This window comes from Scatophagus argus, chromosome 3 (genome assembly GCF_020382885.2).
Source record: "Scatophagus argus isolate fScaArg1 chromosome 3, fScaArg1.pri, whole genome shotgun sequence".
NCBI lineage: Eukaryota > Metazoa > Chordata > Actinopteri > Scatophagidae > Scatophagus > Scatophagus argus.
The window spans coordinates 5219901-5246646 of NC_058495.1; the positions used below are offsets into that span (position 1 = coordinate 5219901).

General features: G+C 41.1%; 2 protein-coding genes across 2 annotated transcripts; one reads left to right on the forward strand and one right to left on the reverse strand.

Moving 5' to 3' along the window:
* Positions 1–586: 586 nt before the first annotated feature.
* Positions 587–2051, reverse strand: LOC124057164 (olfactory receptor class A-like protein 1). Its single transcript, XM_046385299.1, has one exon. The coding sequence runs from the start codon at positions 1644–1646 to the stop codon at positions 681–683; it is 966 nt and encodes a 321-aa protein (XP_046241255.1). The 5' UTR covers positions 1647–2051; the 3' UTR covers positions 587–680.
* A 3597-nt stretch (positions 2052–5648) lies between these two features.
* Positions 5649–7679, forward strand: LOC124055745 (olfactory receptor class A-like protein 1). The gene has a single exon (XM_046382861.1). The coding sequence runs from the start codon at positions 6423–6425 to the stop codon at positions 7392–7394; it is 972 nt and encodes a 323-aa protein (XP_046238817.1). The 5' UTR covers positions 5649–6422; the 3' UTR covers positions 7395–7679.
* The last annotated feature ends 19067 nt before the right edge of the window (positions 7680–26746 follow it).

Here is a 26746-nt window from a genome sequence, read left to right on the forward strand (position 1 = left end):
ATAGAAATGTATCTAAAATAATGATGATTAGAGCTACAAATAACAATTTTAATTGTTGATTATACTGCCATTTTTTCAATTAATTGTTCAATTTATGAGATAGATATCAGAGATTTTAGAAATACCCCCCTTCAAGTCCATAATTATGGTGGATAGAAGAATTGCTTCGTTATTTCCAGTTTGTCTCAAGACAATCAAATTCCCTGAAACAATACGGGGGGCGTAACCTTGGTGTTCTTCCTGGTGGTAGACAATCAGTTTATGATCACAGCAGTCCAAAAAAAAACAGCAAATCATGACAACTGAGAAGCTGAAAAGAGGGGAGGTTTGGCATATTTCCTCAAAGAATGACTTAAACGATTCATTAATTCTCAAAACAGATGTGGATTAATTTACAGATTAATAACCTTTAATTTTTCATCTCTAATGTTGATAATGTAAATATTTTTTTGACAAAATGAAACATTACACATTGCAGATGCAGACAGATGCAGTATATTTCTGATTTTTATACAAATATATACATATAAGAAAAAACCCTTTAACGCCAGAGCAACACACTACTGTCTAGTGCTACTCTCTAATGGTCCGCTGTTTAGTGAAATGACCATTATGTGTGCTCCAGTGTTTCAAATAATAACTCAGCTGTCAGTCGACTGCCTGTGAAGACAGAGAAGGAGTCATTTGTCACTCGACTCCTGTTTGTCTGCTGACGGTTGGTCTTGCTCAGCTGCACACACGATCTTCGCTTTGACCTTCTTGTTGGAGGAAATGATGAAATATGGGCTGAGAGAAGCATAGCAGGAGGAGAAGAACACCCTCATGTCAGCCACCACTGGTGACACCTTTGCCACCGTCAGCATGTAAATCCAGATCACGTTATCAATCCCGAAGAAGACCACGTACAGAACCACCAAAGTGACAACTGTTTTGGCCGCCCTGGTCTCTGCCCCACCACCTTGTGAGCGACGGATCCCTCTCACCTGGTGGCTGTGGCGGTGGAGAAGCAGCAGAATGTAACCACTTGAGCCCACCATCAGAGCAACAAAGGCAAAATCCCTCCCAGAGACAGCCACTCCATTGATCACATAAGACAAATTGTCTCTGAAGTCCACATGACAGAAGCCCAGGTTGAGGGTGAAGGCAGGGACAGTGCCATTTCGTGGAGCCATAGAGAAGAAAGGGGCTGCAATGCATATGGCCATATTAAGGAGCCACAGTCCTGCAAAGGTGGGGAGGACAAGGGAGGGAAGTGCAGACTTCAACTTGGTCAAATGGGGCCCAGCTGGGGCAATGGTCACAGCCTGAAACACACTGAGCATGCAGGTGATGCAGACTGACAAAGCCCGGCCAATGCGGTAGGCATAGATCACCACCTTACAGCCAGGATCATTCAGCAGGTCCCTCAGCCCAAATACAGTCATAGTCTGGGGGACGCAGCGTGTCAGTAGCAGCATCAGGTTAGCGAAGGCCAGGTGGCATAGGATCATGTCCACAGGAAGGATCTTGGGCTCATTATAAATAATGTGGCCATATGCCAGCAGCACCACTGTGTTCCCCAAGATGCCCATACCTGTTTGCAAGAGGAAGGAGACCCCCTTTATGGTCACACACAGATCCATGACACCAAGACCTGCACCCTTCATGATTTGCAAACAAGACAGAAAATCAAATCTGTTATGAAAACACACTGCACACAAGAAACATTTTCCAAGTTTGGTTGCATAAAGTTTGATAGAAACCCAGTATAACCATATAGCCTGCGTCTAATCATGCAATATTTTGAAAGTCTTTCAGTGAAAATGGTGCTCACCTGAAGTTGCAGATTAAAAGTAGAAGCTGATATGCATTATCTGTTTAGTAGCCTGTGTAATTACAATTTATAGTCATTGTACCCCTTGGGATCACTGGCCAACATTACAGCTTAGCGAATTAAAGCAACAAACTAAATATGACTCAGATGGTCTCAGAGGGTAAGCATTGCAAAGGGACTGTAGTACCACTGAGGGATACCGACAACTTTTTAAGTCTTTCAGCAATAGTCAGGTACTCATATGAAGGTCGAAACAGTTTTTGCTTGCTGTCCTGTACATTCTGTCTGTGAGGAAGTGGAAGCAATGGAGAACAAAACTCACAGTCCAGTTCTGTCCAAAAAAATGTATTCCAAAGTTTATTTGAATTCGATTAGAGGCTTCACCACTCTGAGTTAGACAAATGAAACTGGTGTTCCAAAGTTAGCCTTTACAGATCAAATTTCCTTCTTTGTGTTTCCCAAGACGAGTTTCCTCGCTGAGCCACAGCAGAAGAATTAAAAAAAATCAAAAGACTTGGATTTTCTGTCTCCACTTGATTTGTCTATCTCAGTCTGCTGAAGAATCATATTAACTTAAGATAAACTTTGGAATGTTTCTTTGCACAGAACAGGGAGAGTGGATTTTGTCAGTCCCATCATGTCATGTGATGAATCATGCAGAGGTCAGTATGAACAGGAAGAATGATTACAGCTAGGGACGTAACTATTGTTTTAGGATGGACTCAAAAAATATGAATCTTCTTTAAGTTTTAATGTAACTTCCTAATTTTCTTCACAATAAATAAATAGCCCGGAAAGATGAGTGCAGATGGAAATCAAATATGGGAGCACAAGCTTGATATCAAACTTCAAACAAATATGGCATAAATCTGCAAATCACCATTGCTTTTTTCAATATGAGCAAAGGTGCTTCAGACTGTACATGAAGACAGCATTCCAGATTGTTTTTACACTTTAATGTTGGGAAATTGTTTAAAATCATAAAAAGTAACTGAACTGCCTTAGGTCACATGAATAACATATGTGAAATCTTATGTGAATTATTAACTTGAGTGGCATCCTCCTGTACTTAAATCCCACGTGTAGGTTGTCAGTTTCTATAGACAGAAAGACTGAAAGTCAATCTTCTGAAATATTATAATGATATTTCCCTGTGGACAAAAAATCGAGTTAAACAATCCCTGTGGAGACAAGAACGTGCGCTTATTGTTGATGCAGAAGCAGCCTCATGATGCCTTGAATGATCCATCAAGAGGCTTTTAGATGCACAGCTGTGCTTTTGCTTGTGTTCCCTTCCTCCTTCATGTCCTGGGAGTGCAGTAAAAGACACAGAGGAGCAAGACAATTAACCATATAACAATGCATGTTTGTACTAATTGGGGGCGTAGGGACAATCAGACATTATTCAATTATGTTCTTAGCTCTCAGCACTGACATAAGCTACAAAAGATGTTTGTAATACACTTTCCACCAGTATGCACACAAACTGCAGACATAAAAAGCGTTCTAACCTATTGCTCAGTTCTATATTACTGTTTTCTCAGTTGCAAAATTCAGATAGGGTCTGTGTGCTGAAACAGTGTTGTTTGAGAGACTGGTTGTCTCCTGGGAGTAGGCTTTGGAAAAAAGCATCATCAGAAGTGTTATTTTACATGTTTACATGTTCAGAGAGCTAATTAAAATGGCAAGTTCAAGCATGTCCTTCTCAGAGGACTGTATCATGCATATGCTGCATTGCAACTTTAAAAATCTTTACTTTTTGAGATTTGATTTTATTGTTTACGGCGGATGTTATTTTTTTCCCCCTTTGCCATAATCCAGTCTTTATTTTACATTAACTTATATTGTTACAATAATAGAAAATAAATAATATATATTACATATTGTATAATACTGCTCATATAAATAACTATATGCACAACATCTTGGAGTTTATCATTTTTTTTGATGATTAATGATTTTACATGTACAAAAGACTTTACTATAATAACAGCTGCTCTACTGAAATGAAACTTAGACATTTTCATACTGTTGATATTATGACAAATGAAAGCAATCCTTTGTAATACACAATTTATCTTCTGACTGCCTTTCTTGCATCATCATGCACTGTATTGTCATTAATCAGGTCACTTCTCAAGTGTCTAAGTTGACTGTTTGCATACAACTCAAGTTTGCTCAAAGATATGGCACTTTTTAACCTTTTGCACCTTTAAGTATGCTGGTGAGGGCAACAGCTTTGGTTGCTGAAGAGGGAATATTCAGTACACCCCTCACTGTGCTGGTTAATCTGTCCCACAGCAAATATGTGGTTTAAGAGGCTTTTGGCTTAGCAGTCTCCTGTCTGATATTGATGGGCCTTAGACTCCTTATTTGGATTTAGGAAAAAGGGAGCAATACTGACCTCCAATGACCTTAGATTTTACTTGATTCTATGGTCAATGAACCATGAACACACTTCTTATCTTTTCTAATATCTGCTTATAATGCTCAGTCAAAAAGTCAAACTGATCTTAAAATGTGTTTTCAATCCACATCAAATCTACAGAGGTCATTCATCAGTTTAATTACACAAATGGAGTTTTGCCTGTTTTCTATAAGATATGTTTTATTGTTTTTTTCCCCCCCAACTTTTATGTACCTGTGTGTCACCAGGCTGCAAGACAAATTTTCCTCCAAGAACAATTAAGCATGAAGTTCAAAGTGTTCTAAATTGTATAAGTAAACTATGGATGTTGAGGAGGGCAGCACGGTGGTGCAGTGGTTAGCACTGTCGCCTCATAGCAAGAGGGTTCCAGGTTCGAATCCCGGTCTGGGCCCTTCTATGTGGTTTGCGTGTTCTCCCTGTGCCTGCGTGGGTTTTCTCCAGGTTCTCTGGTTTCCTCCCACAATCCCAAAAACATGCACTTTAGCTTAATTGGCTACTCTACATTGCCCCTAGGTGTGAGAGTGTGTGTGGTTGTTTGTCTTTGTGTGCGATTGACTGGCGACCAGTCCAGGGTGTACCCTGCCTCTCGCCCGTAGTCAGCTGGGATAGGCTCCAGCTCCCCCGCGACCCTGACAGATAAGCGGTATAGAAAATGGATGGATGGATGCCTCAGGTTCTTTAAGTAGACATGGCAATATCACACAGTGAAAATATTCTATTGTAAGTAAAAGTGCTGAACTACAAATGATTTCTAAGCAAAACAATGTAGATAACATTAACAAAATGTATTTCAAGTACATGGAGACCATGTGACCCCCTATTACCATATCTATGATATCACTGATTATTGTTACTGATGTGTTGTATTATTTTACTGTTGCAGTTCAGTGAGGTGAAGTTAATTTCAGCTGCATATTTTAGAAAAAAAAAAAATTTTTTTTTTGTTTGTTGAATTTTAATTTGTAAAGCAACTCCTAACTAGTAACTACAGTTATTTGAAATAGGAGAAAAACTGCAATATTTCCCCTTGAAATGTTCTCGAGGCAAAGTATGAAGTAGAGTAAAATGGAAACAATTGAGTACCTCAAATTTGTGAATAAATTGCAAGTAATAATATTGCACCACTGAATTAAATATTAATAAACTAACTCAACACTATCAATTCCTCTAGTGCAAGAGTGCAATAAGGTTATTTTACAAATATAATCTCATTAATGGTGATACTGAGGCATTTTCTCATTTAATTTCAGTGGAGGACATGTCTCATCATGTACTTGGGCTTAATATTCATTACCAAGTCCCTGGCGCTAAATCATGTAGTCCACCCACACTGATTTGCCCTTACAACATCCTTTCAGTTTAGGTTTAATTTCCATTTTAAGAACTTTTATTGCTTTGGATGAAAAACACAATCATAAATTGGATGCTATGTCACGCTCTACAAATGCCATGACAGGTGATCTATTGTGCAGACTGAGTGGAACGTCCTTCGGTTTTTACTTTGTTTCAACTTTCTCCACTGGAGGACACTGTGGAGTTGGTATCTGACTAACCAGCACAAGGCCTCTTTAATAGGTAGTGGCTTTTACAACCGATTGTAAAAGTAACATGAAGCCTCTTATAAGGAAATCTAAATATAGAAGCGGTAATTACAAAAGGTATTCATTAGTCTCCAATCAGTACAGCAGTGACACTGAGTAATTGTTTTAATCTTTTTTGAGTATAAACATGAGGCTAATAGATATCATCTCCTCATTAACACGCTTTCTCTGTACACTGGTTTGATGTTTGTACCCTGTAAATTAATTCAAACCCAGCTTTCTCTGTGTTACACTGTCAGTCTGAAATCCATTGAGGGGACAGAGGCAGTCACCTGAACTGATCTCAAGTAATTGGAGGTCGGGGGAAACAAAGTCAATGGACCATAAAAAACAGATTCAACAAGTGCTAACTGCATGTATAAGAACAGAAACAGCCTGACTACTTCAGGAGAGAGGGCTCAGGTACAAGGTCCACTTTAGACCTTGTTCGCTTTGACTGTTTTCAGGTAGGAGTGTGAACGTCGGCTGTGATGCTTCTGATATCATTTTGAATAATAGGAATTATTTAACAATCGGAAAGACATTACAACGTTTATTTAATTGCTATAGTTGCCTTGCATTCTTTTCGTTTTTTGCAGGAATGCAATCGGACGAGTTTGTCCGTGGGATGCTATATCTGTCCCTCACTGTGGTGGGAGTCCCAGGTAATGTTGCCGTCATCCTGGCATTCATCCTCTTGCTGCACCAGGAGAACCGGCTCCTCCCTGCGGACGCCATTGTCTTGCATCTGGCCTGTGCCAACTTGCTGGTGGTGGGTGTTCGCTGTCTACTGGAGACCGTGGCCTCCTTCCGCCTGGCCAGCATCTTCGGAGACTTAGGCTGCAAAGCTGTGATCTTTGTCTACAGAACATCTCGTTCCCTCTCAATCTGGCTCACCTTCATCCTGAGTGCCTACCAGTGCCTGAGCATTGCCCCTCCAGGATCACGCTGGGCCTCTGTTCGCACCTTGGTAGCCCACTATTTGGGCTTTGTGTTCCTTTTCCTCTGGCTCCTCAACACCTGCATGAGCTCAGCAGGCATACTTTTCTCCTTCGGCACTCAGAATGACTCAAGCCTGATAAACCATGGCATCAATGTGCAGTTCTGCTATGTTCACTTTCCTTCAAAGCTGTCCAAAGAGGCAAACGGGGCAGCCCAGGTGGGCAGAGATGTGGTGCCCATGGCCCTCATGACTCTAGCCAGTCTGATCATCCTGGTCTTTCTTTACAAGCACAGCCAGCAGGTGAAGGGACTCCGCAGCAACAGCAGCAGCGGTGGTGGTGCAGGAAGTGGTGGGGCTGAACAAAGAGCTGCCAAAGCTGTGGTAGCACTCGTGACCTTGTATGTGGTTCTCTACGGGGTAGATAATGGGCTCTGGGTGTACACTCTCACTGTGAAGACGACCATGAGCTCCTCGCTGATCTCTGACCTGCGCATATTCTTCTCCTCACTCTATGCAGCACTGAGCCCTGTTGTCATCATTGTGTCTAACAGGAAGGTGAATGGCAGGCTGAGGTGTGCAGTGCAGGAGAAGCCTATTCAGGAGAAAGCCACGAGTCTCTCTACTATGTGAGGCCTGCTTGGACGGCTTATTTCTCACAGGAGAGTCGAGAAATCCAGGATAATGAGGGCTGAATTTTTCTAAAGTCTGGGTCATGTATGGGTTATTCTGTCTTTTTATATCTCTGATAAATAATGTCTGTGATAGGAAGGACTCTTCTTTCATCTGTAGTTCTCTGAGTGGTTGCAAATTCATAATAATGACAATGTTTATTTTTATTAATATACCCTGTTTATGAAATTTCTCAGAAATGTTGTGTAATAAGTGATGGGAACTTAGCACCTGTGGCTCTGGATGAGATGATGCACCTGTGGGCAGCGGGAAACTATTGCCTCAATAACTAAGGAGGGAATCTGTCATAACAACATTGTTACTCAATACAGGTCTGTATGAATCCCTGCAGATCTGGCACTATGTTGCTTTGCTTGTTTATTTGTTACATTCTCTCCATCTTAATTGGGTGGAAGAATTATAGCTGGGTGACTCAGTAGCTGTCAAATGACTTCCAGATGCCCATTTAGCTATAATTAAAGCTTTGAATAGAATCTGGGAAATGTCCCGCACTAATGAGGCAGGTTAATTGTTCCACAGAGAATTGTTTAAAAACCTGATGGGAAAACCACATTCTTTGGAGAAGAAAAGATGAAAAAGATGTTCATTATTCAATACTGAATTACTCAATACTATCCTGACAATGTGTATCTGATTTCTGTGGGTGCACTTACAAGAAGAGCAGACCTAAGGGACACAGCAAGTCTGGGCACAAGTCCTGAAAAGTTTGCTGTGGATGTGGCAATGTGGGAATTTAGGAGTGATTACGTAATTGCAATGTCTTAGAGAAGCAAGGGCAGTAAGACAGGGTGAGGACTTAACAACCTTTGTGAATGACAGCCCAAAAGACATAAAGTGGGGCTGCCACCACTCTGTGATCGTGCAATAACTCTAACAATGCAATCAGTGGAGCACAGTTCAACTGCTGTCGCAATGCAGGTGAGGAGGTAGAGGAGAAGTCTTCTTTCTGTGCTTGTGCAGAACTGTTGTATTCGACACCAGGTTGACTTCAAAGGATATTACAGTCCAAAGAATAAAGTTGGCGTATTTGTCAAAGAGCAACATTCACTTTTATTGTAAAAGTTGCAACCATTAAAACCCTCCATAATTTGACTATATTTTATTTGGAAAGCTCTCTCCAGATGACAAATTCCATGTGTCTTACTCTTCAAACCACTGAAATCTGATTGGCACTTTACACAGACTCCGGTGGAATGAAGGATAGAATACATGGATGGTTTCATTAGAGCAGCGAGCGTGCTGGTGCCTCCGGTGAAGAATGACTGCGAATGAAACAGTTGACACAACAGATTCCCTTCAACGATTTCCGTGATCTCATTCTTTCATTTTCTGTCGGAAAAGAAGTGGCAGATTAGTTAAAAGGAACAAATACATGAAAAACAGGTTCCATCTATGCGTATATTCATGTCCCTTTCTGTGTGTACGTGTGAGTGTGTGTGAAGGGTGTGCCAGGCAGGCCTCTCCCTGCACAAGACGGGACCTGTTTTCACTGTTTCCCATCCTTTTGGAGTCTTTTGAGCTCAGTGAATGCAGGGTGCTGTTAAACATGTAGAGACCAAACCCACACAAATGTTACCCTCTTATTACTGCCTCACTCTCAAATCACTGGTCACCTTCAATTCTCACATTTCCCTTCCAAGTCTTAATTCTACAGTTAAAACAGAACTTGCATGTATATTGTCACCACCTGTTCAACCTCCAACTGCAACTCACCTGCTTGACATGGAAAAAGGTGCGAAATGCGTAAGATGCCAGGAAAAATAACACAGCAAAGCACCAGTGTCTGACGTTTACTAACCAAGAAATAAACCTACAAAATGTTCTTGTTATTTGTCTGTTCTTAGACAAGGTACACAACACAAACCTGTACAAGAAGACACGTGTAGGAAAAAGTAAACTTGTCCAGAATGGTTGCATAAATGAGGTCGAAAGATTGCAGTAAATCCTGCCAGCTGATCAACCCCTGCTGTGCCTGATGTCAATCTGTTTACCTGCACCAGGTGCAGGCATTTTTGTCCCCCGTGTCCACCAATGGCAATGCAGAAACAGACTTAAACCTCGCCCCTTTTTCTGCCTTGAAGCCAGTCCACACCCTAATCTGGTCCAAACCTTCTCTTCCCCCGCAGAAAACTTTTCAAATTACACAAACATGGGAATCTGAGTCACTACAATCATTGTGTAAAAGGTGTAGAAATGAATGTTGTTATAGAGACGCAGGGACAAATTAACAACTAATATGATCATACCTGCAAACAGGCATGGTAAAACAATACACTGATCTTCCAAAATCAATTCTAAATAATCTGAAATTGATACATAAAGGCATTTCAACAGCATCATTTACCTCATCTGTATTATCAACAAACATCCAGTGAACACTGAAAGTTATTCTGGTTATTAATCCCCATAAAAAATTTTCTCTCTGATGTTTTTTTTCCAGTTAAGAAGAGTTCTGACTGACTAAAGCAACTGGAAACTTTGGGGCTTATTATTGTGGAGAAAATGTAATAAACACATCCTGCGGTACTTTCAAAACCCAAGTTTTATGGAAATGACAGACGTAATAAGCCCTTTTAATGTTTGCTGATACCGTCATTGCCGTTCCTTCAAAGGGAAGATTCTTTAGGCGTGTTGTTTAGAGGATTTATTCCCTGTTTGAGAGAAGCTACTGATGGAGAATGTCGTGGAAAAAGTGTACTTTTAAGTAAATCAACTCACTGATTGTAAAAGAAAATGCACAATGTAGAAGTGCCAGAAGTGGGTTTTAATTCAGTGCAGTGCCCATTTGGTGTTTCCCCTGGGCACAAACCAAGAAAATATTAATTAAACGATGTGAAAGCACTGTGCTCTAGAGTCTACCTAACTAATACCTGCTGGGCGGTGACACAGGTTTAACACGATTTTTATTTTATTTTTTGCACTCTTATGTTACACAGTTGTATGTGTGTGACCCATTTCCATGCATCCACCCAGTTTAACTGATTCACTCAGACAGAGAACAAACACGTGTCATGTCTCAGCTTGCCTGGAATGCTGCACTGCATGTCGGCCAGGAGCTCTGAATTCAAGATGGTGAGATGGAGTCTTACGGAGTTGAAAAAAAAACAACTTAAAAAGCAATAAAACTGCAACTTCTTGGGTTTAACTGTTGAACTGATAGTTCTGACATAATGGTTTCACTACACAACAAACAGTCATTTTGACATTTTGGGCAATACAGCTTGTTCATTTCCAGGAGTTAGAAGACTGATCCCACTCTCCTGCTGTACTACATAGCTAGAGCCAGATGGGGAAACAGCTAGGCTCGCTCTGCCTGAAGGTAACAAATCTCAAAAGCTCACTAGTTAAAATGTTACATTTTTTTTCTTTCTTTTTTTCTTATCTGTACCAAACCAAACTGTGAAAATGTGATTTTACAGGTAGTCAGTTTGTACAAAGCCAGGCTTCCTCCTGTTGTCCCCTAACTGAGTGCTGGCTGTAGCTTCATATGTCATATAGTCATGAGAGTTGCTTTTGTCTTTCCATCTAGCTGTCCACAAGCAAGTGAATCAGCTTTTTTCCGCATAATGTCGACCTATTCATTTAAATGCAACCTAAATTCAGTGTAGTTCATAGAAAGGTCAAAAGACAAAGTCAAATGGCACAAAATATCAAATGTGAGGGCGAAGAGCTAAATTTCGTCCAAATAAATATGAGCAGTGAATCTGCTAGTCTGCCATTACATGGTCTGCACACTCTATGACAGGGAGGCCGTATAGCCGATTACACCCATTTCCAGTATACCAGTTAGGACACAGACCACACTGAAAGAGAGTGGGGGTGGGGTTTAAGGCTCTGAGGCCTCAGGGCAGCAGCTTGCTGCAACTCCAAAACTCAGGTAAGATATGCACTGCTGTGCCGAGACTTGAAAGACATTTATGATGCACTGCTCCCTATCCAGCAGTGTATCACAGTATGAGGAAAAGAAAATGAGAGAAAGGAGAAGAAAAGAAAAGGTTGGGTTGCTGAGCTGGGAAGAAAAAAAAACTTTCAGACATGGAAATGTTGTCATATGAACTACTGAGAATCAATTGAATATTAATAGTCTTTCACCAGGAAGATGGGAGTCACAGTTTGATTGGCTGAACTGAAAGCTGAAACCTGCCCTGACGTGAACCAAGTATCAGTATGTGCTGTGTCAGTATTCTCTAAATATATGGCTTTTGATTTATTACGCAAGGGTGAACTAGTTTTTGTTCGATCTTTATTCAGGTAATCTCAGATCAAGATCTCTTTTGAAGAGAAAAATACATTTCAAGACAGAAATAAAAGTGTATCAGGGAGGAACGGGCTTCATTGACATGTCACTTCGCAGAGATTTATCCTTTGATGAGCCAATCCAGTGTCCCTTAGGGACACTGAATCATGCTGAATTGCTGTGTGAATGTGTAAACCCAGGACCCAGATTTTAATCTCTTTAAATGATTGCAGTTAAAAGGCAGCTAACACATTAGGGCTCAGACTGGAGGTCTGAGAGTTGAATTTAAGTCCAGGAATAATAGTGACATTGTACCTGCAACTACCAGCTCAGTTTATTTCTTTATTGTGAATAAAAGGCCTGAAAATCTAACCAAATGCTGAGCTCAGCAATGCTGCTTCCCTCTTCTGTGACGTTCCCAAATATAGTATCATGCATAGTCTAACATAAACCAAGGTCTTATGGGTGTAAATCTTGAAAACCATATACCCATTTGAACACCATATGTGTTATTAAAGCTACATATGCAGAGAGTAAACTGAATACAACAACACAAACTGTACCTGTGTCAATAGTTAAAGTAATAGTTTGGCATTTTGGTCCTTGCCTTTTGTCCTACAGTTGTATAAGGAGACCAGACAGCTAACTTTTCTCTTGTTTGACGTTTAGATGGAGCCAGGTTAGCTGTTTCCCCATGATTCCAGTCTTTATGCTAAGCTAAGCTATGCTGACTGGCTATTGGCTGTGGCTTCATTTTTACCGTGTAGATATGAGAGTGACTCCAAGCAAAAAGCTTATTTCCAAAAAAGGTTCAGCTATTCCTTTAATTGTGAATGAAGCATTTAATCCCAAAATGCTGTATATTCAAGGATATTTTCATTCTCATGAATTTTAAAATGGTTATAAATCAACCAGTACAACCAACAATGACCTTCAATCAAAAAGTAACATGATCTTCACGTCAAATACACTGCAGTTGTAACTAGGATCCTGCCCTTTATCTTTCCCATCATACCCATGATACCCAAATGCCACAAAGGTGGAATTTTCCAGAAGCTACTTCCCTGTGTTTGCTGTGGAATGCAGACAAGATGGAGCAAGCCTGCCTAGTATGGTATCTCAGCAGTAACACTATGTCAAGGTGCTTAGCTTGTGCACAACATGTCCAGCTCCTTAATGCTCCCTTCAGGCGGTTTGTTAAGCTGTGATTCGAAGTGTAGCTCTGTAGTGTTGGGAGTGTTGCTGCAGATTGTCAGGAGGACCCAGCAGAGTGTTAGTTCAGGAACAGTAATCTCAGTCGTCTGCATCCCCTGATTTTAACCCACTCACCTAATCTGACTATAGTTTTGGTTTATTTTGCTGTGATCAATGTACCATTCGATGTGTTGGTGCACCTACAGTTGGTGACTCTAACATAAGGGCCTTATAGCAGCAGGATGTTTTCACACAACTCTAAATTCAAACCTGTTGGAGACATTTATGGCTGCTCTATTAAACAGTCGTAGATTGTTATTTGTGCCCCAGAGCAACAGACCTTGTAAAGTTATACAACGTGGGCATGTGCTGACATAACAGCTACACATATTTCATCTTGCCACCATCAACCTTCACACAGGTGAAGGAAGCGCAGAAAAACGTGGGGAAAAAGACGAGAACATTGTGCCTCTGTTGAACCGCACTTCTCTACAACTCTACAGAGCATTTAAGTCATACAGTATTAATGGGATGTATATAAGATGACAAATTGCAGAGAGAGGAGAGTTGTTGGCATGTAATGATAAAGAGCGTTACTCCGACATACTATGAAAAATTGAGTGTTCTTGTGCTTTTTCAGAATACGTGGTGTCACTCCACCCACTTAAAGCTGAATAATAGATCTGATGGATCCTCTGTGTATCATACTGCTGCTGTCAGAGTAATTACAAAAGACATGAGTGGAGCACTCACACAGCCATAAGACTTTATACCAGTCAAGTGCATCACGATATTGCACTGACTTGGAGGCTGAGATGATTTTGCTTTCCAAAGTCTGCTGATGTGGATCAGCTCACATTTTAAAAATACTCACTGGTTTTGGTGTAGCTGCCCCACTGAGCTCCTAAATCCCCTGATGTTCAACCAGCTAACTTTGGACTTTTGTGCTGATATGTGCAAACACTGTGAGCTGGGTGGACATTTTGGGAGTGTGGGCTACTGTTGGTTGCTAGCTGGTGTACCTTGAAGTTTTTGGAAAAGGGGGGAGGAGAGTGTGCCACCTGCTGATTACTTATGGTACTACAACAAAGGGGTAACTTGAAGAATGCTTATGAATAGATTCCTAAATGTCCTAAAGGTCTGGGCAATATGGCTGAAATCAATAAACTTTTTTAAATTCATGTAGTTAAATTGATGATTGATAAAGTGACTTATATGTTCCACTTATATGCATTACATGAGTAATGCATATAAGTATGAATGGTGTGTCAAGTTTTTAGTAAATCTGTAATATTGACTGTCAAATAAAGCCAAAAAATGCCATAATAAGGGCATTAATAAGGGCTTAGAGCATGATGGAAGTATTTAATTGGCCATTCCCATGTGCAATTAAGTCTAATAAGTTGTAGTGGCAATTTTTGGATTGATACCATTTGTCACATAGGTTATGCACATTATTTTGATCATTTTTGACCAACCTAATACTAATAACAACCCCCCCATCCCCCACCCAAATACCACTTTAAGACACCAAGACCTTGAGGAAGACCTTAGAAAGCTTCTCTTTCTTCTTCCAATGCTCCTTCCGTACACATTCATATCCCATTAATACGCTCCACTAACTTGACTTCCCTGGAGTCTTTGTGCTTTCTTGTCTCACAGGTTCCCATCGATGATATTTGGACCCCCTGCTGTGGTCCCCCTTGACTCCTACTATTGTTCTTACCACTTTGTCATATCTCTACATTATTATTATTATCATTATTCCTACTACTATCTTGATTATTACTGTGAATATTGCTTGTTTTTTTTTTATCTTTCCAGTATTCTGTTATTATTGCTGTTGCCATACATCACTGTCTGTGGATTTTGTTGGGTCTCTCAGTACTAAAAACTAAATGAAAGAGTTTGGTCTAGACCTGCTCTAGTTGGAAAGTGTCAGGAGACAATTTTGTTGTGGTTTGGCACTATATAAATAAACTGAACTGAAACTGAATTGAAATTGAAGATTAGGAGAGGAGAAGAGATGACTCAAGAAAAATGCCAGGGAGGTGCTGCTGAAACCCACTACCTGCATTTTTTGCATACAGTACATGTACTGAAAATACGGTTTATGGTACTATTGCTGTTTGTTAATATGATCTTCACCTAATGAAAGTCCAAGTGAATACAAGTGATTGATAGTGTACAGAAGACTTTTTAAAGCACGAGAACTTTGTAGAAATGTCAGCAGCTGACTTCAGTGAATGATAAGAATTTCTTGCTTATTTTGTTTGGAGGAAAAAAAGTGTTGTTTGGCTTCTGTTACCTTTAGGTTATCTTCAATCACAGTGCACACAATACAGTACAGATGGCATTGTGTTGTATTTTGCACCCAGAGAGCTAAAAACCAACCAGCACTCATAGTGGGCTCCTACCTGGCTCCTGTTATTCTGTAAGCTAGTTTGTGGTAATTTCAGGAAAGACATTTTAATATATTCACAATGTGAGGAGAATACTAACTAATAGGTTTTAACACTACATTTTGACAGAGGCTTACTACTGTATATGCATGAACAATTTGCAAGTAACAAGCTTTCCTTGCAGCAATTAATTCACAATGAACCTGGAACTTTTGAGGCCCCTGGAGGTCTGGGGGCCTGAGGCAGCTGTATACTTTGGCCATTTGGTAAAAGTGCTTAGCTTTAGTCTGGAGTTTGGGCTAATTTTTGAAAGCAATGTCTGTACTACATGAAAAACATCCATTGATAATGCTGGCCAGCAGCATGAAGCAACTTTATATAAGAGATGCGTGTCTTGTCATTTATGTCATTTTGAAGAAAAAGTTAAATGGAGTGCTTATAGAACTTTTCTTCTCCTGAATATATAGTATATTTTCAAGGATGTTTAAGCTTTAATGAGAATTCTTAGGCTGCATATTGAGCTGTTGCACTGCCTCAAAATCATATTTTTTGACAGGCACTTTTAGACTAATACTGGTCACAACTGGAATCCTAATTGGTCTGCTTCACCAAACAGCCTTTCCCAGCCTTGTCACCTGTAAAATTCACTAAGAACTGAATAACAATCTTGTCAAGACAAACAAGCTTTTCGAGTGCTTCGTCTACATAACTGAATAATTCAGAAGCATGTGCATTAATGATTCACTCATATTTATGCCACTATACGTGCTGATGAGACTACATAATACTTGCCTCTAAAACGGCATGCTGTGTTGGGTGATTTAACAGATGGGACTGCATTTACACAACAGGCACGTGATATAATCATGAACAAAAAATCAACATAAATAAGAGGATGACTGAGTTGCAGATCTTTGGCTGTCTTTATGACTATAAGGATATTTTCGGTAAGTGGGGCCACTAGTTCTCTGTAGTGTCACAGGGTTTGTAGGATTGATGGCACAGCAGTCAGCCAAAATAAGCTTTAAGTAACTGAATTATTATTATTATTTTTTCTTACAGGTCTGTTGTAACATTATAAAACTACTCTGATTATAATTTCTGAAATATTTTCCTGGGACAGAGTTGATACACAAACAGCTGCTAGTCTGCAATGGTGTCCATCCATCCATCCATCCATTTTCTATACCGCTTATCCATCAGGGTCGCGGGGGAGCTGGAGCCTATCCCAGCTGACTACGGGCGAGAGGCGGGGTACACCCTGGACTGGTCGCCAGCCAATCGCAGGGCCGACACACAAAGACAGACAACCACACACTCTCACACTCACACCTAGGGGCAATGTAGAGTGGCCAATTAACCTCCGAAGCCGGAGTGCCCGGAGAGAACCCACGCAGGCACAGGGAGAACATACAAACTCCACATAGAAGGGATTCAAACCTGGAACCCTCTTGCCATGAGGCGACGGTGCTAACCACTGCACCACCGTGCCGCCCAGCAATGGTGTCTTCTTTCTTATTTTCTTATAGTGCAGCAATTGTTATATCCACAGGAATACAGTGCAGGTGAGACAGATCTCTGAGGAGGCTTCATATCTCTAGAAAACACTACACAGATGTTGTCAGTCTTTTTCTGCATCATAGTAATATATGTGAAGAGTACTCATTTAAATACTCATTTCTGCCCTCTGTGGTAAATATGAGATAAATGGAAAGAAGAGGTTTCCACTGCTAATGAAATATAAAGCAGATGATTTTGGTGTTTAGTCTGGAAAGCCAGCTAGTAGTTCTGGAAGACTGACTTACAATAAGATCAGCTTTGAGTCCTGATGCTGATGCTTGTGCTCATGACAATATGATAATGCTGATGTTGAGCAGGTACATTTTACAGTTTTTCACAACTGTTAAAACACATTTTTTGAATCCTCCTGTCCTTTTCTCAGAATTCTAAGCACACAAAACCTCTGATTCTTTTTGCAAAATCATACCATCACCTCAAAATAGTTTTACATGTGCACAAAACCCAACAATGTTGTCAGATCTTGCACAAATACGACAAAATAGAAAAAGTGCTGAGCAGTCATTAAACACTACACCAAATAAGTTGAAAACACAGTGGTCAAGGCATGTTGCTTATGGAGAAATGGAGAAAAGTATAGCATATGCATTTTGTATCTCTAAAAGTAAAGACAAAAAAAGATTTCACAACTCAGTGGATTTAACATTTACTCTGCATTCAAACATAAACTATAGTATCCTGAAATTGACAAATACAAATGAATGTGTCCAGCCTACGTTCAAAGAGCACTCTGTAAACTTGTTTCATTCGTATCCTGTTGCGATGGAGAATGGTGTCAATGGTGGAAAGGCTCACACTATTGATTCCCTCAAAGTCTGTATGGTTCTCAATAATTTGTGGCTGTATTTCCCGTAGTGTAATGGCATTGTTTTGACGGACAATGTCAGCTACAATGGCCTCCTGCTGGGGTGTGAACATGGGTGTCCTCCCACCCCCGTATGGCAGCCTTGCCATTCTGCAAAAAGAGAATGTGCAAAATATATGTAATATAATGTTCTGAAATATATATACAGTATACAGTAGTATTTAAACTTTCAATGATAAAACAGTACAGTAAAGTAGACTGTACGTGTTTTCATGTCTGAATCTCCGGATTATGGTGGACACAGAGAATCGGCTGATGTTTGGCCTGCCTCCCTCGTGGTCATGCCATGCACCAGTACATGGTCTATGACTGTAGCCCGAATTTCATCAGAAATTGGCACTCTTCCTCTCCCTCCTCTTCCTCTTCCTCTCCCTCCCCTTCCTCTTCCTCCTTCTTGTCCTCCGCCTCTACCTCCTCTTATATGCACTTGTCCTCTGTGTCTCTGATCCATTGCTGTCATGAGCTTGCAGGACCAACCTGCTTGCACTCTGAACTGGTTTATATTGGTTGTCATGTTGTCATGACATGATGAGAAACAAGTGTGATCAGTTTTGAATCGTTGTGTTCAATGAATGACACGTGTTTTATTTGTGTTCATATTTTGCCACTTGTTGTTACCATTACGGATCACAAGTGCATCACAGTGACAACTGTGTTTTATTGCATGAGAATGCGTTTAGAGTTTTGCAAAAGGCAGGACTGAGATCTGCAAATAGTGTTTTACTAGGTGAAGATAGTTTACGGTTTTGTCAAAATGATGCACAATTCAGCGAATGAGTTTAGACAACTGATTTACACAACAGAAATTAATGTTTTAGCAATTCAGAAAAACTGTAATATTAGTAGTAGTAGTATTTTATCTTGTTGTCATGCTAGCATTTGCTGGGTGGCACCACGCGCACGCGCGCGCACACACACTACCTTATATCAAACTATTATATTATATTATATTAATATTGTACAGCTACACTGACAACCAATTGCAAATTGACAGGCAAGAGAAGAGAAGAGAAGAACAGCAGATAAGAGAATCCAACTCACTTAATTTAAACAAGCTAGAAATGTCTGCTACAGTACAGTACAAAGCAGTGAATTTTGACTCTAATATTTATGTACACTAACATATTTCTAGCAGCTGTGCAATGGCGGCAAACTCAAACAAAGATTTATATGATACATCCCCTCCACCACCAATCTCTCTTTAGCCTTCACTACAAACACAAACAAAAACACACACATCTGGTCCATTTAGGTGGCTCATGCGAGACCCTTTCACCTCAAGCTCTCCTCTGGACTTCTTCCCCCCCATGGTTCTTTAAGATATACTCATTAACAGTAGAGGGCATTGAACACATCATCTCATCCCTTCCCCACAGGACCAAGGCCCTACACCCGACCTTGGAAAAAGTCCAAGCTAGCAGCACATTTGGTCTCAGGAGGGGATAGAGGTTTGGGTTACGGGCTGAAGGTCAGCATATTGCAGCCTCACTGCATGCTGAAGAGCTCTGTTGCTATAGTCTCTATGTTTGAGGAAAAAAAGGTGACCTCTCAGGATATATCCACTCTGGTGGACCAAACATTTTATTTGCACATCTTTAGGCTTGCGTTACAGCCCAGGTTCATAATTGATGACCCGTGCACCCGTTGTGGTGCTTTCCCTCAAAATGCTCCCATATTTAGATCATAAAGTAGGCCCACCATTCACTGACATTCTTATCTGAAAATACGATCCTGCTTTCTTGGAAAACGTAGGAGGAGGCAGAAAAAGAAAAGTCCATTAATAAGGAAGATGGAGTCTAATGTGGAATCGACCAGAGGGTCTTTAATGATCACTCGCCGTTCATTGATCAAGCACTGTAAGACAGGAACAAAGAGTGCTTTGAGGGGGAAGAATTCTGCTCCAGCTTCCACTTCACAAATCAGTAATCAAGCCTCTGAGAGTCAGATGTCTGTTTTTGGTTTATAAGAAAAATCTTATCAATCATGCTGTACGAATCTTTGGCTTATGATATCATTTATTTTGTTAAACTAAATTTTAAATAAGATAACTCACCAACAAATGTCGGACACATTAACCTTTTTTTCTAAAAATATAAAACTATTTATTTCTTTATCTATTGTAAATTTAAGTTATTTATTCTGTTCTGTCATGCTAGCAGCTAGGCTTTGGGGATGGCAATGGTGGACGGCCAGCTGGGCCCCCACTCTGGGCCATCATGCCAACATTTCACTTTGTCCAATAGTGTCATGCCCAAATATACGCAAAATCAATGATCAGCTATCAGCTGTACTTTTTACTCAATGACAATTAACATATATTTGCACAATAAGAAAAACTGCAAAATAAACTGCAGTATGGTAAACATTATGATCACTATAATGTTATCATAACACAATAATGTTAAATTTAAATTAATTAAAGTCTTACAGAGCTGCTACTCATGGCTACGCACTCTTTGTATGCTCCTACATTTAAATTTGGTTTTAGAACTATTTATGTAGGCTATCTGTTAAGGACTGTTTTATTTAAACATGTCAGAAGCAGATTATTCTTCAAATAACTTCTCCCACCATTAAACTACGTGGCTCCTATGCTGGCCATTCCCTCTGACAGCAGCACACTGCCCAAGTAACTGAAGGGCTGACGGAGAATCACTAAGATCTATTAGATGCAAGAAGTATCACTTGAGATTATTTTCATGGAATAATATTCTTGTGTTTTTGTTTGCTTTCTAAGATCCTGAAGTGTTTTTTTTTTTGAGATAAGGACTCTTAAGGACTCATTCATTAGCTGAAATGATGGTTTTACATTGAGCACTGAGTCCCTCATTGGTGGAGGTCTGAGAACATTTTCTAGCTATCATAATGGATTTCCCATGTTATTAAGAAGTGTGTTCACACTCATATGGACTTATAATAATAATGCTCATTTTGCAAGAAAGCGAAAACATTAACCAATAATATGGTGCATGACACTTGGCAGCTTCTTGCAAAGACTGTCTGACTGGACAGAGAGGCTCTGAGTGAGGAGCATACTGGGCTGCATCTCTCAGTCTGCAGTGAGGAAGTGACAGGTAGTTGTGTTGTAGATTTTATTTGAGAGCTGTCCAGCAATCACTGCTCAGAGCTAGCGGTTAACTTGTCTGCCCTGGATAACTTGACTTATAGCACATCCTTCTCCTCCTCAAAGTATTTTCTTTGCATTTAGCAGTGGCTCTTGATGGGATGATGTACCAAACTAACTTTAGTTCTCTGTATCCGTCGCCCTGTACCACACTGCCTGTTAGCAGTGACTTGATGTCTGGCTGCGAGACATCCTGGGACATTGCAGCCAGTTGTTTGTTCTTAATGTGGTGCAGCCTAGTGCTCATACTGCTACTAAATTCTAGAGTTTTTTGTTTTTTTTATTTACTTTGTTTCCTCTTTAATAATGTTCTCACACTAAGCTTCATTAGTGTGTTTCATGTTTTCACATCAGATTGCTCTGAACTATCTGGTGAACATAGTGGAGCATTTTGCACAGAGCCACATATTTCTGTCGGTGGAGACCGAAAACAGAGCTAAAAGGGGGTGAATTTTGGACTTTATTAGGCTGATACAAACATGACTCAAAATTAATGATAATACTAAAAGGACTGTCTGCCACCCATGCAGACTGCCAATGTCCACAGAGCCTTCATACCCTCTGGTATAGCTGTAGAAATCTCTGTGATATGGTAAGAGTGTCACTTGCATTGTGTTGTAATTAATTCTTGATTGTTGGTGATGGTCTTGTGGAGTACCCTGAGGATAAATGTCTGTCTTTAACTGTAATGTCTTTTATCATGGCTGTATTTGTCTCATGGCTGTCACAGACACAAAGGGAATTTCTGAAAGCATAATAAACAACTAACTAAGAAGTTAACTAAATTTCTCCACTACACCTACCCAAAAACAGATAAATAAAAAAACACCAAGCAATGCAAAAAAAATCTATAAATAAATAAATAAATAATCCAGGTTTAAATATGTTATGCATGAACATTATGATCAGAGGCTGTATAATTAAAATGCTCATCTCAAATGTCACATCACTAGTTAATTACCGTAGTTCACACACCATCAAGAAAAAAACAAATTTTTACCAGTATGCCATAGCTCAGTCCTCTTGCAGGACTGGGTTATGGCATACTGTATTCATGCAGGCTGCAACACAAGCACAGCTACTGACTGAAACATGAGTCTCATGGATTCTTGTTAGGTCTGGCACCAAAATGTGTTTCCTCATGTGTCTGCCAGTGTCTCCTTATTTCGACCTCTCAGTTTGTTGTTGTTATACAGTTTTGTTTTTTTTTAAATAAAGTAAATAAAGTTTTTAAGTTGTTTAAGTTTTTCTTAAAATAATGTTTCACAATTTGAAAACAAAGCAGGCAGCAGGAAAATAACCAGAAAAACTAACATGATTTTGTTATTTTCCTCTCTTGATTTATAATAATGGTGTATTCTTATATATATATAAGAAGATATAATGATATTTTGCACATGATACAGAACATAACAGAATCAAGTCCACACAGATGATGTAGTGTAAAGAAATTCAAAGATGCGTGTACACTGACAGACAATAAACGATAAATAAAAAAAGCCCTGACTTCATCAAACCACTATTTTGCAAAGAAATCATAATGGATTGCAGAACCACACAAAAGTGACACATGCCAAATTTGAATGCCTATTCTCTGGTTTGTCTGCAATATGTCACATTTGCAATACATTACATTGTTCAGCGTCAGCCCTCCCTGTTAAAAACAAGCTGTTCCTTGCTACAGTGCATTATGAAAGGTTGCAAATGGGCTAATTTGCGGCTTTGACAGCACTAGCCTCAGCAAAGGCGGGTAGTAATAGGTTCTGAGGTGCCGCTTCAGCGACTGCTATGATGGGAATGCTGTGGCTGAAAGCAGGCATAGGTCAGGCTTCTCTGGAAACTCTGACAAATTAAAAACAGAAAACCTTTGACATTTATCATGGTAGGAGTCTGCAAAGGTCATTGCCTGTACTTGCTGCTTTCATTTTCCTTCCCCAGCCCCTCCGGACATGTTTTGCTGTGATTGCATATAGCCTGCTAGAGCTGCAGCAGGGAGGGAATCAAGAGCTGTGATTTCAGAAAAAATACTCGTATGATGACATTTCTCAGGAAGAAGCATATGTATGGAGTAAACATCCATCCATCCATTTTCTATACCACTTATCCTATGGAGTAAACAGAACCATCAGGATGTTGTTTAAAGACAAACTACTGTTGTGTAAAGAGCAACCATGAGCATGTGAAAAGACTAAAAATTCATTTCAGATTTCCTCACAAATACATCATTCCACACCATAAACACTGAAAACTTGTAATCCCACTGGACCGTGACTGTCTCATTTAAATGTTAATATAATTCCCATCATTCATAATTTAATGTGCTCTCTGGCATTTTACGTTCATCTCGTTAATACTATCTTATGTGACAAGCCAATTTACTGCTGGAGTTGACCAAATTACTTCAGCATTGTAACACTAACACTGTAATAAATCTTCGACATACTGTTCCTCCTCAGGTCATTAGGAAAGGAAAAATCTACACAATCATAGTGAAGCACATTTTTATTGATTTTCCCTAGTGTAACACACGCCAAGAGATTTTTGACTTTAAGTTGGATACAATACACCTGGAGAAACATTACATCTGAGGGATGTGACAGATGTTGCCCTTGTTGCCCTCTTGTTGTCAGTGATGGCCCTAGTGGGGCTGAAACCAGTGTGAGAGATGACACAAGCAGCGCTAGGAAGAAGAGTCACATAGATTATAGCTCTGAGGGGTTACGGGAGAGTGCAGGGCCAGGCTTAATGCTGGTAGGTGTCATTTTGTATGACCTTTGTGGGAATTACCACTGTGCATGACCCAGAGCATGTCTGCATGTCACTGAGACAGTCCAGGTCTTCTGTTCCTGTTTCTCCCTCATCCTTCCTCTGGCAGACATTATGGTCCAGCTCCCCCTCATGCCTGACTACTTTCCAGTTTATTTGATCATGGCCAATAACTCTAATAATCCCAGAGTTCTCATTAGCTCCCTCACACAACTTGAACTGAAATTTGAATTCTGCAGGCTTCCTGTGTGTCTGCGAGGTAGCTTAACCTTTGATAATATGTCGACATGTCTTAGCAGAGAAAACCTGGGATTAGTTGACTTGTGGAAGCTATTGTGGGAGAGAAGCAGCAGCAGAAGTTGATCATCATTTAGGCGGGGGTATATGAATGTGGATTCACCCGTGATACGGGCAGTCGAAGCTTGAAATCCAGCGATTAAGACATGTAATCCTATGTTAATTGTAGAATTACTGACTGGAACATACATGCTATTTCAAGCCAGGCATATCAAATTAGCTTTAAAGGATAAGTCTGCTGAGATTCTATATTTTTTTCTAGGCAACAAATTCTATCAAAACACTAAAATTATAAATATGTCCAACTCCTCTATCATGTTTGAGGCACTCTATCCCACATCCGCTGGTTCTTATTGAAGGAATGAAAACAGCCCACAAATACATAGTTAAATTTAAAAGGCTCAGTAATTTCCTAAAACAGCTGGGCGCTGGAGTTTTTAGCGAGCATGGCTCAAAGTGGAGTAAATGGTGCATTCATGAGGGATGATTTTCAGCTGCAAATTAGCATTCATTTGGTGCTGCAGTGAGTATTTACAGCAGAAGGACAGTGTACCTTGGGTGTCCTTAAAATAAAGAGTGCCTGCATTCACTGAAATGAACCAGACTGTCACCTTGTACAACAGTGTAACTGAATTTTAGTTTTTCACAATTGTTAAAACACATTTTTTGAATCCTCCTGTCCAAGACAAAACTTTTTGCTCAAACTACATTCACAAAACCTCTGATTCTTTTTACAAAATCATACCATCACCTGAAAATAGTTTCACATGTGCACAAAACCCAACAATGTTGTCAGATCTTGCACAAAACACAGGTGGTCAAGGCATGTTGCTTATGGAGAAATGTTTACTGGTCACAATAAAGTATAGCATATGCATTTTGTATCTCTGAAAGTAAAGACAAAAAAGATTTCACAACTCAGTGGATTTAGCGTTTACTCTGCATTCAAACATAAACTATAGTATAATAGGTACTGTGGAAAAAAAATCATCCTGAAATTGACAAATACAAATGAAAGTGTACAGCCTATAATGTACTGTAAAAGGTTGAAAACAAACAACCAAACAACAAAAAATCTCAAATGACGATCACTGAGCTTCATTGAACATCATCCTGTCTTTGGGCTGGGTCAGGCCACAGCACTTCATCCACCTCACATGCTATATTTGCCCTTGCCAGGCAACAGGGGAAAAAACCCCTAGTGTGCCGTACCCAGCCCTGACACATCTCCTCGCCAATGTCATTACAGGCTAGTTCCATGGCCTCAAGAAGATCACAGTTTTTCTCAATTGTTTACACATATACTATCAGAAGCCCCAGATGAAAGAAAAAACAGCAAGGATGTGTACGTCGCCCGGATTGGCGTTACCGGGGCCTCACCCTGGAGCCAGGCCTGGGGTTGGGGCTCGCAGGCGAGCGTCTGGTGGCCGGGTCTCCGCCCACGGGACCCGGTCGGGTACAGCCCGAAGAAGCGACGTGGGCCCGCTCTCTCGTAGGCCCACCACCCGCGAGAGGGTTCAGAAGGGGCCGGTGCAATGTGGTTTGGGCGGCAGCTGTGGACGGGGATCCCAGCGACCCAAACCCCGGACAAAAACTCTAGCTATGGGGACATGGAATGTCACCTCACTGGGGGGGAAAGAGCCCGAGCTTGTGCAGGAAATTGAGCGGTACCGGCTAGAGATAGTCGGGCTCACTTCCACGCACAGCCTGGGCTCTGGAACCCAACTCCTGGAGAGAGGCTGGACTCTCTTCTACTCTGGAGTTGTCCATGGTGTGAGGCGGCGAGCTGGTGTGGGCTTGCTCATAGCCCCCCAGCTTAGCCGCCATGTGTTGGAGTTTTCCCCGGTGAACGAGAGAGTCGTTTCCCTACGCCTTCAGGTTGGGGATAGGTCTCTCACTGTTGTTTCGGCCTATGGGCCAAACAGCAGTGCAGAGTACCCGGCTTTCTTGGAGTCCCTGGGAAGGGTACTGGAATGTGCTCCGACCGGGGACGCCATAGTTCTACTGGGGGATTTCAATGCCCACGTGGGCGACGACAGTGATACCTGGAGGGGCGTGATTGGGAGGAACGGCCTCCCTGATCTGAATCCGAGTGGTGTTCTGTTGTTGGACTTCTGTGCTAGTCACAGTTTGTCCATAACGAACACTATGTTCAAGCATAAGGATGTCCATCGGTGCACATGGCACCAGGACACCCTGGGCCGGAGGTCAATGATCGACTTTGTGGTTGTGTCATCTGGCCTTCGGCCATATGTCTTGGACACTCGGGTGAAGAGAGGGGCTGAGCTGTCCACCGATCACCACCTGGTGGTGAGTTGGATCCGCTGGTGGAGGAGGAAGCCGGACAGACTTGGCAGACCCAAACGTGTTGTGAGGGTCTGCTGGGAACGTCTGGCGGAACCCTCCGTCAGAGGGGTTTTCAACTCACACCTCCGGGAGAACTTTGACCAGATTCCGAGGGAGGCTGGGGACATTGAGTCCGAGTGGACCATGTTTTCCACCTCCATTGTGGAAGCTGCTGCTCGGAGCTGTGGCCGTAAGGTCTCTGGTGCCTGTCGTGGCGGCAATCCCCGAACCCGGTGGTGGACACCGGAAGTAAGGGATGCCGTCAGGCTGAAGAAGGAGTCCTATCGAGCATGGTTGGCTTGTGGGACTCCTGAGGCAGCTGACGGGTATCGGAGGGCCAAGCGTGCGACAGCCCGAGCGGTTGCGGAAGCAAAAACTCGGGTCTGGGAAGAGTTTGGGGAGGCCATGGAGGAGGACTATTGGTCGGCCTCGAGGAAATTCTGGCAAACCATCCGGCGCCTCAGGAGGGGGAAGCAGTGCCCT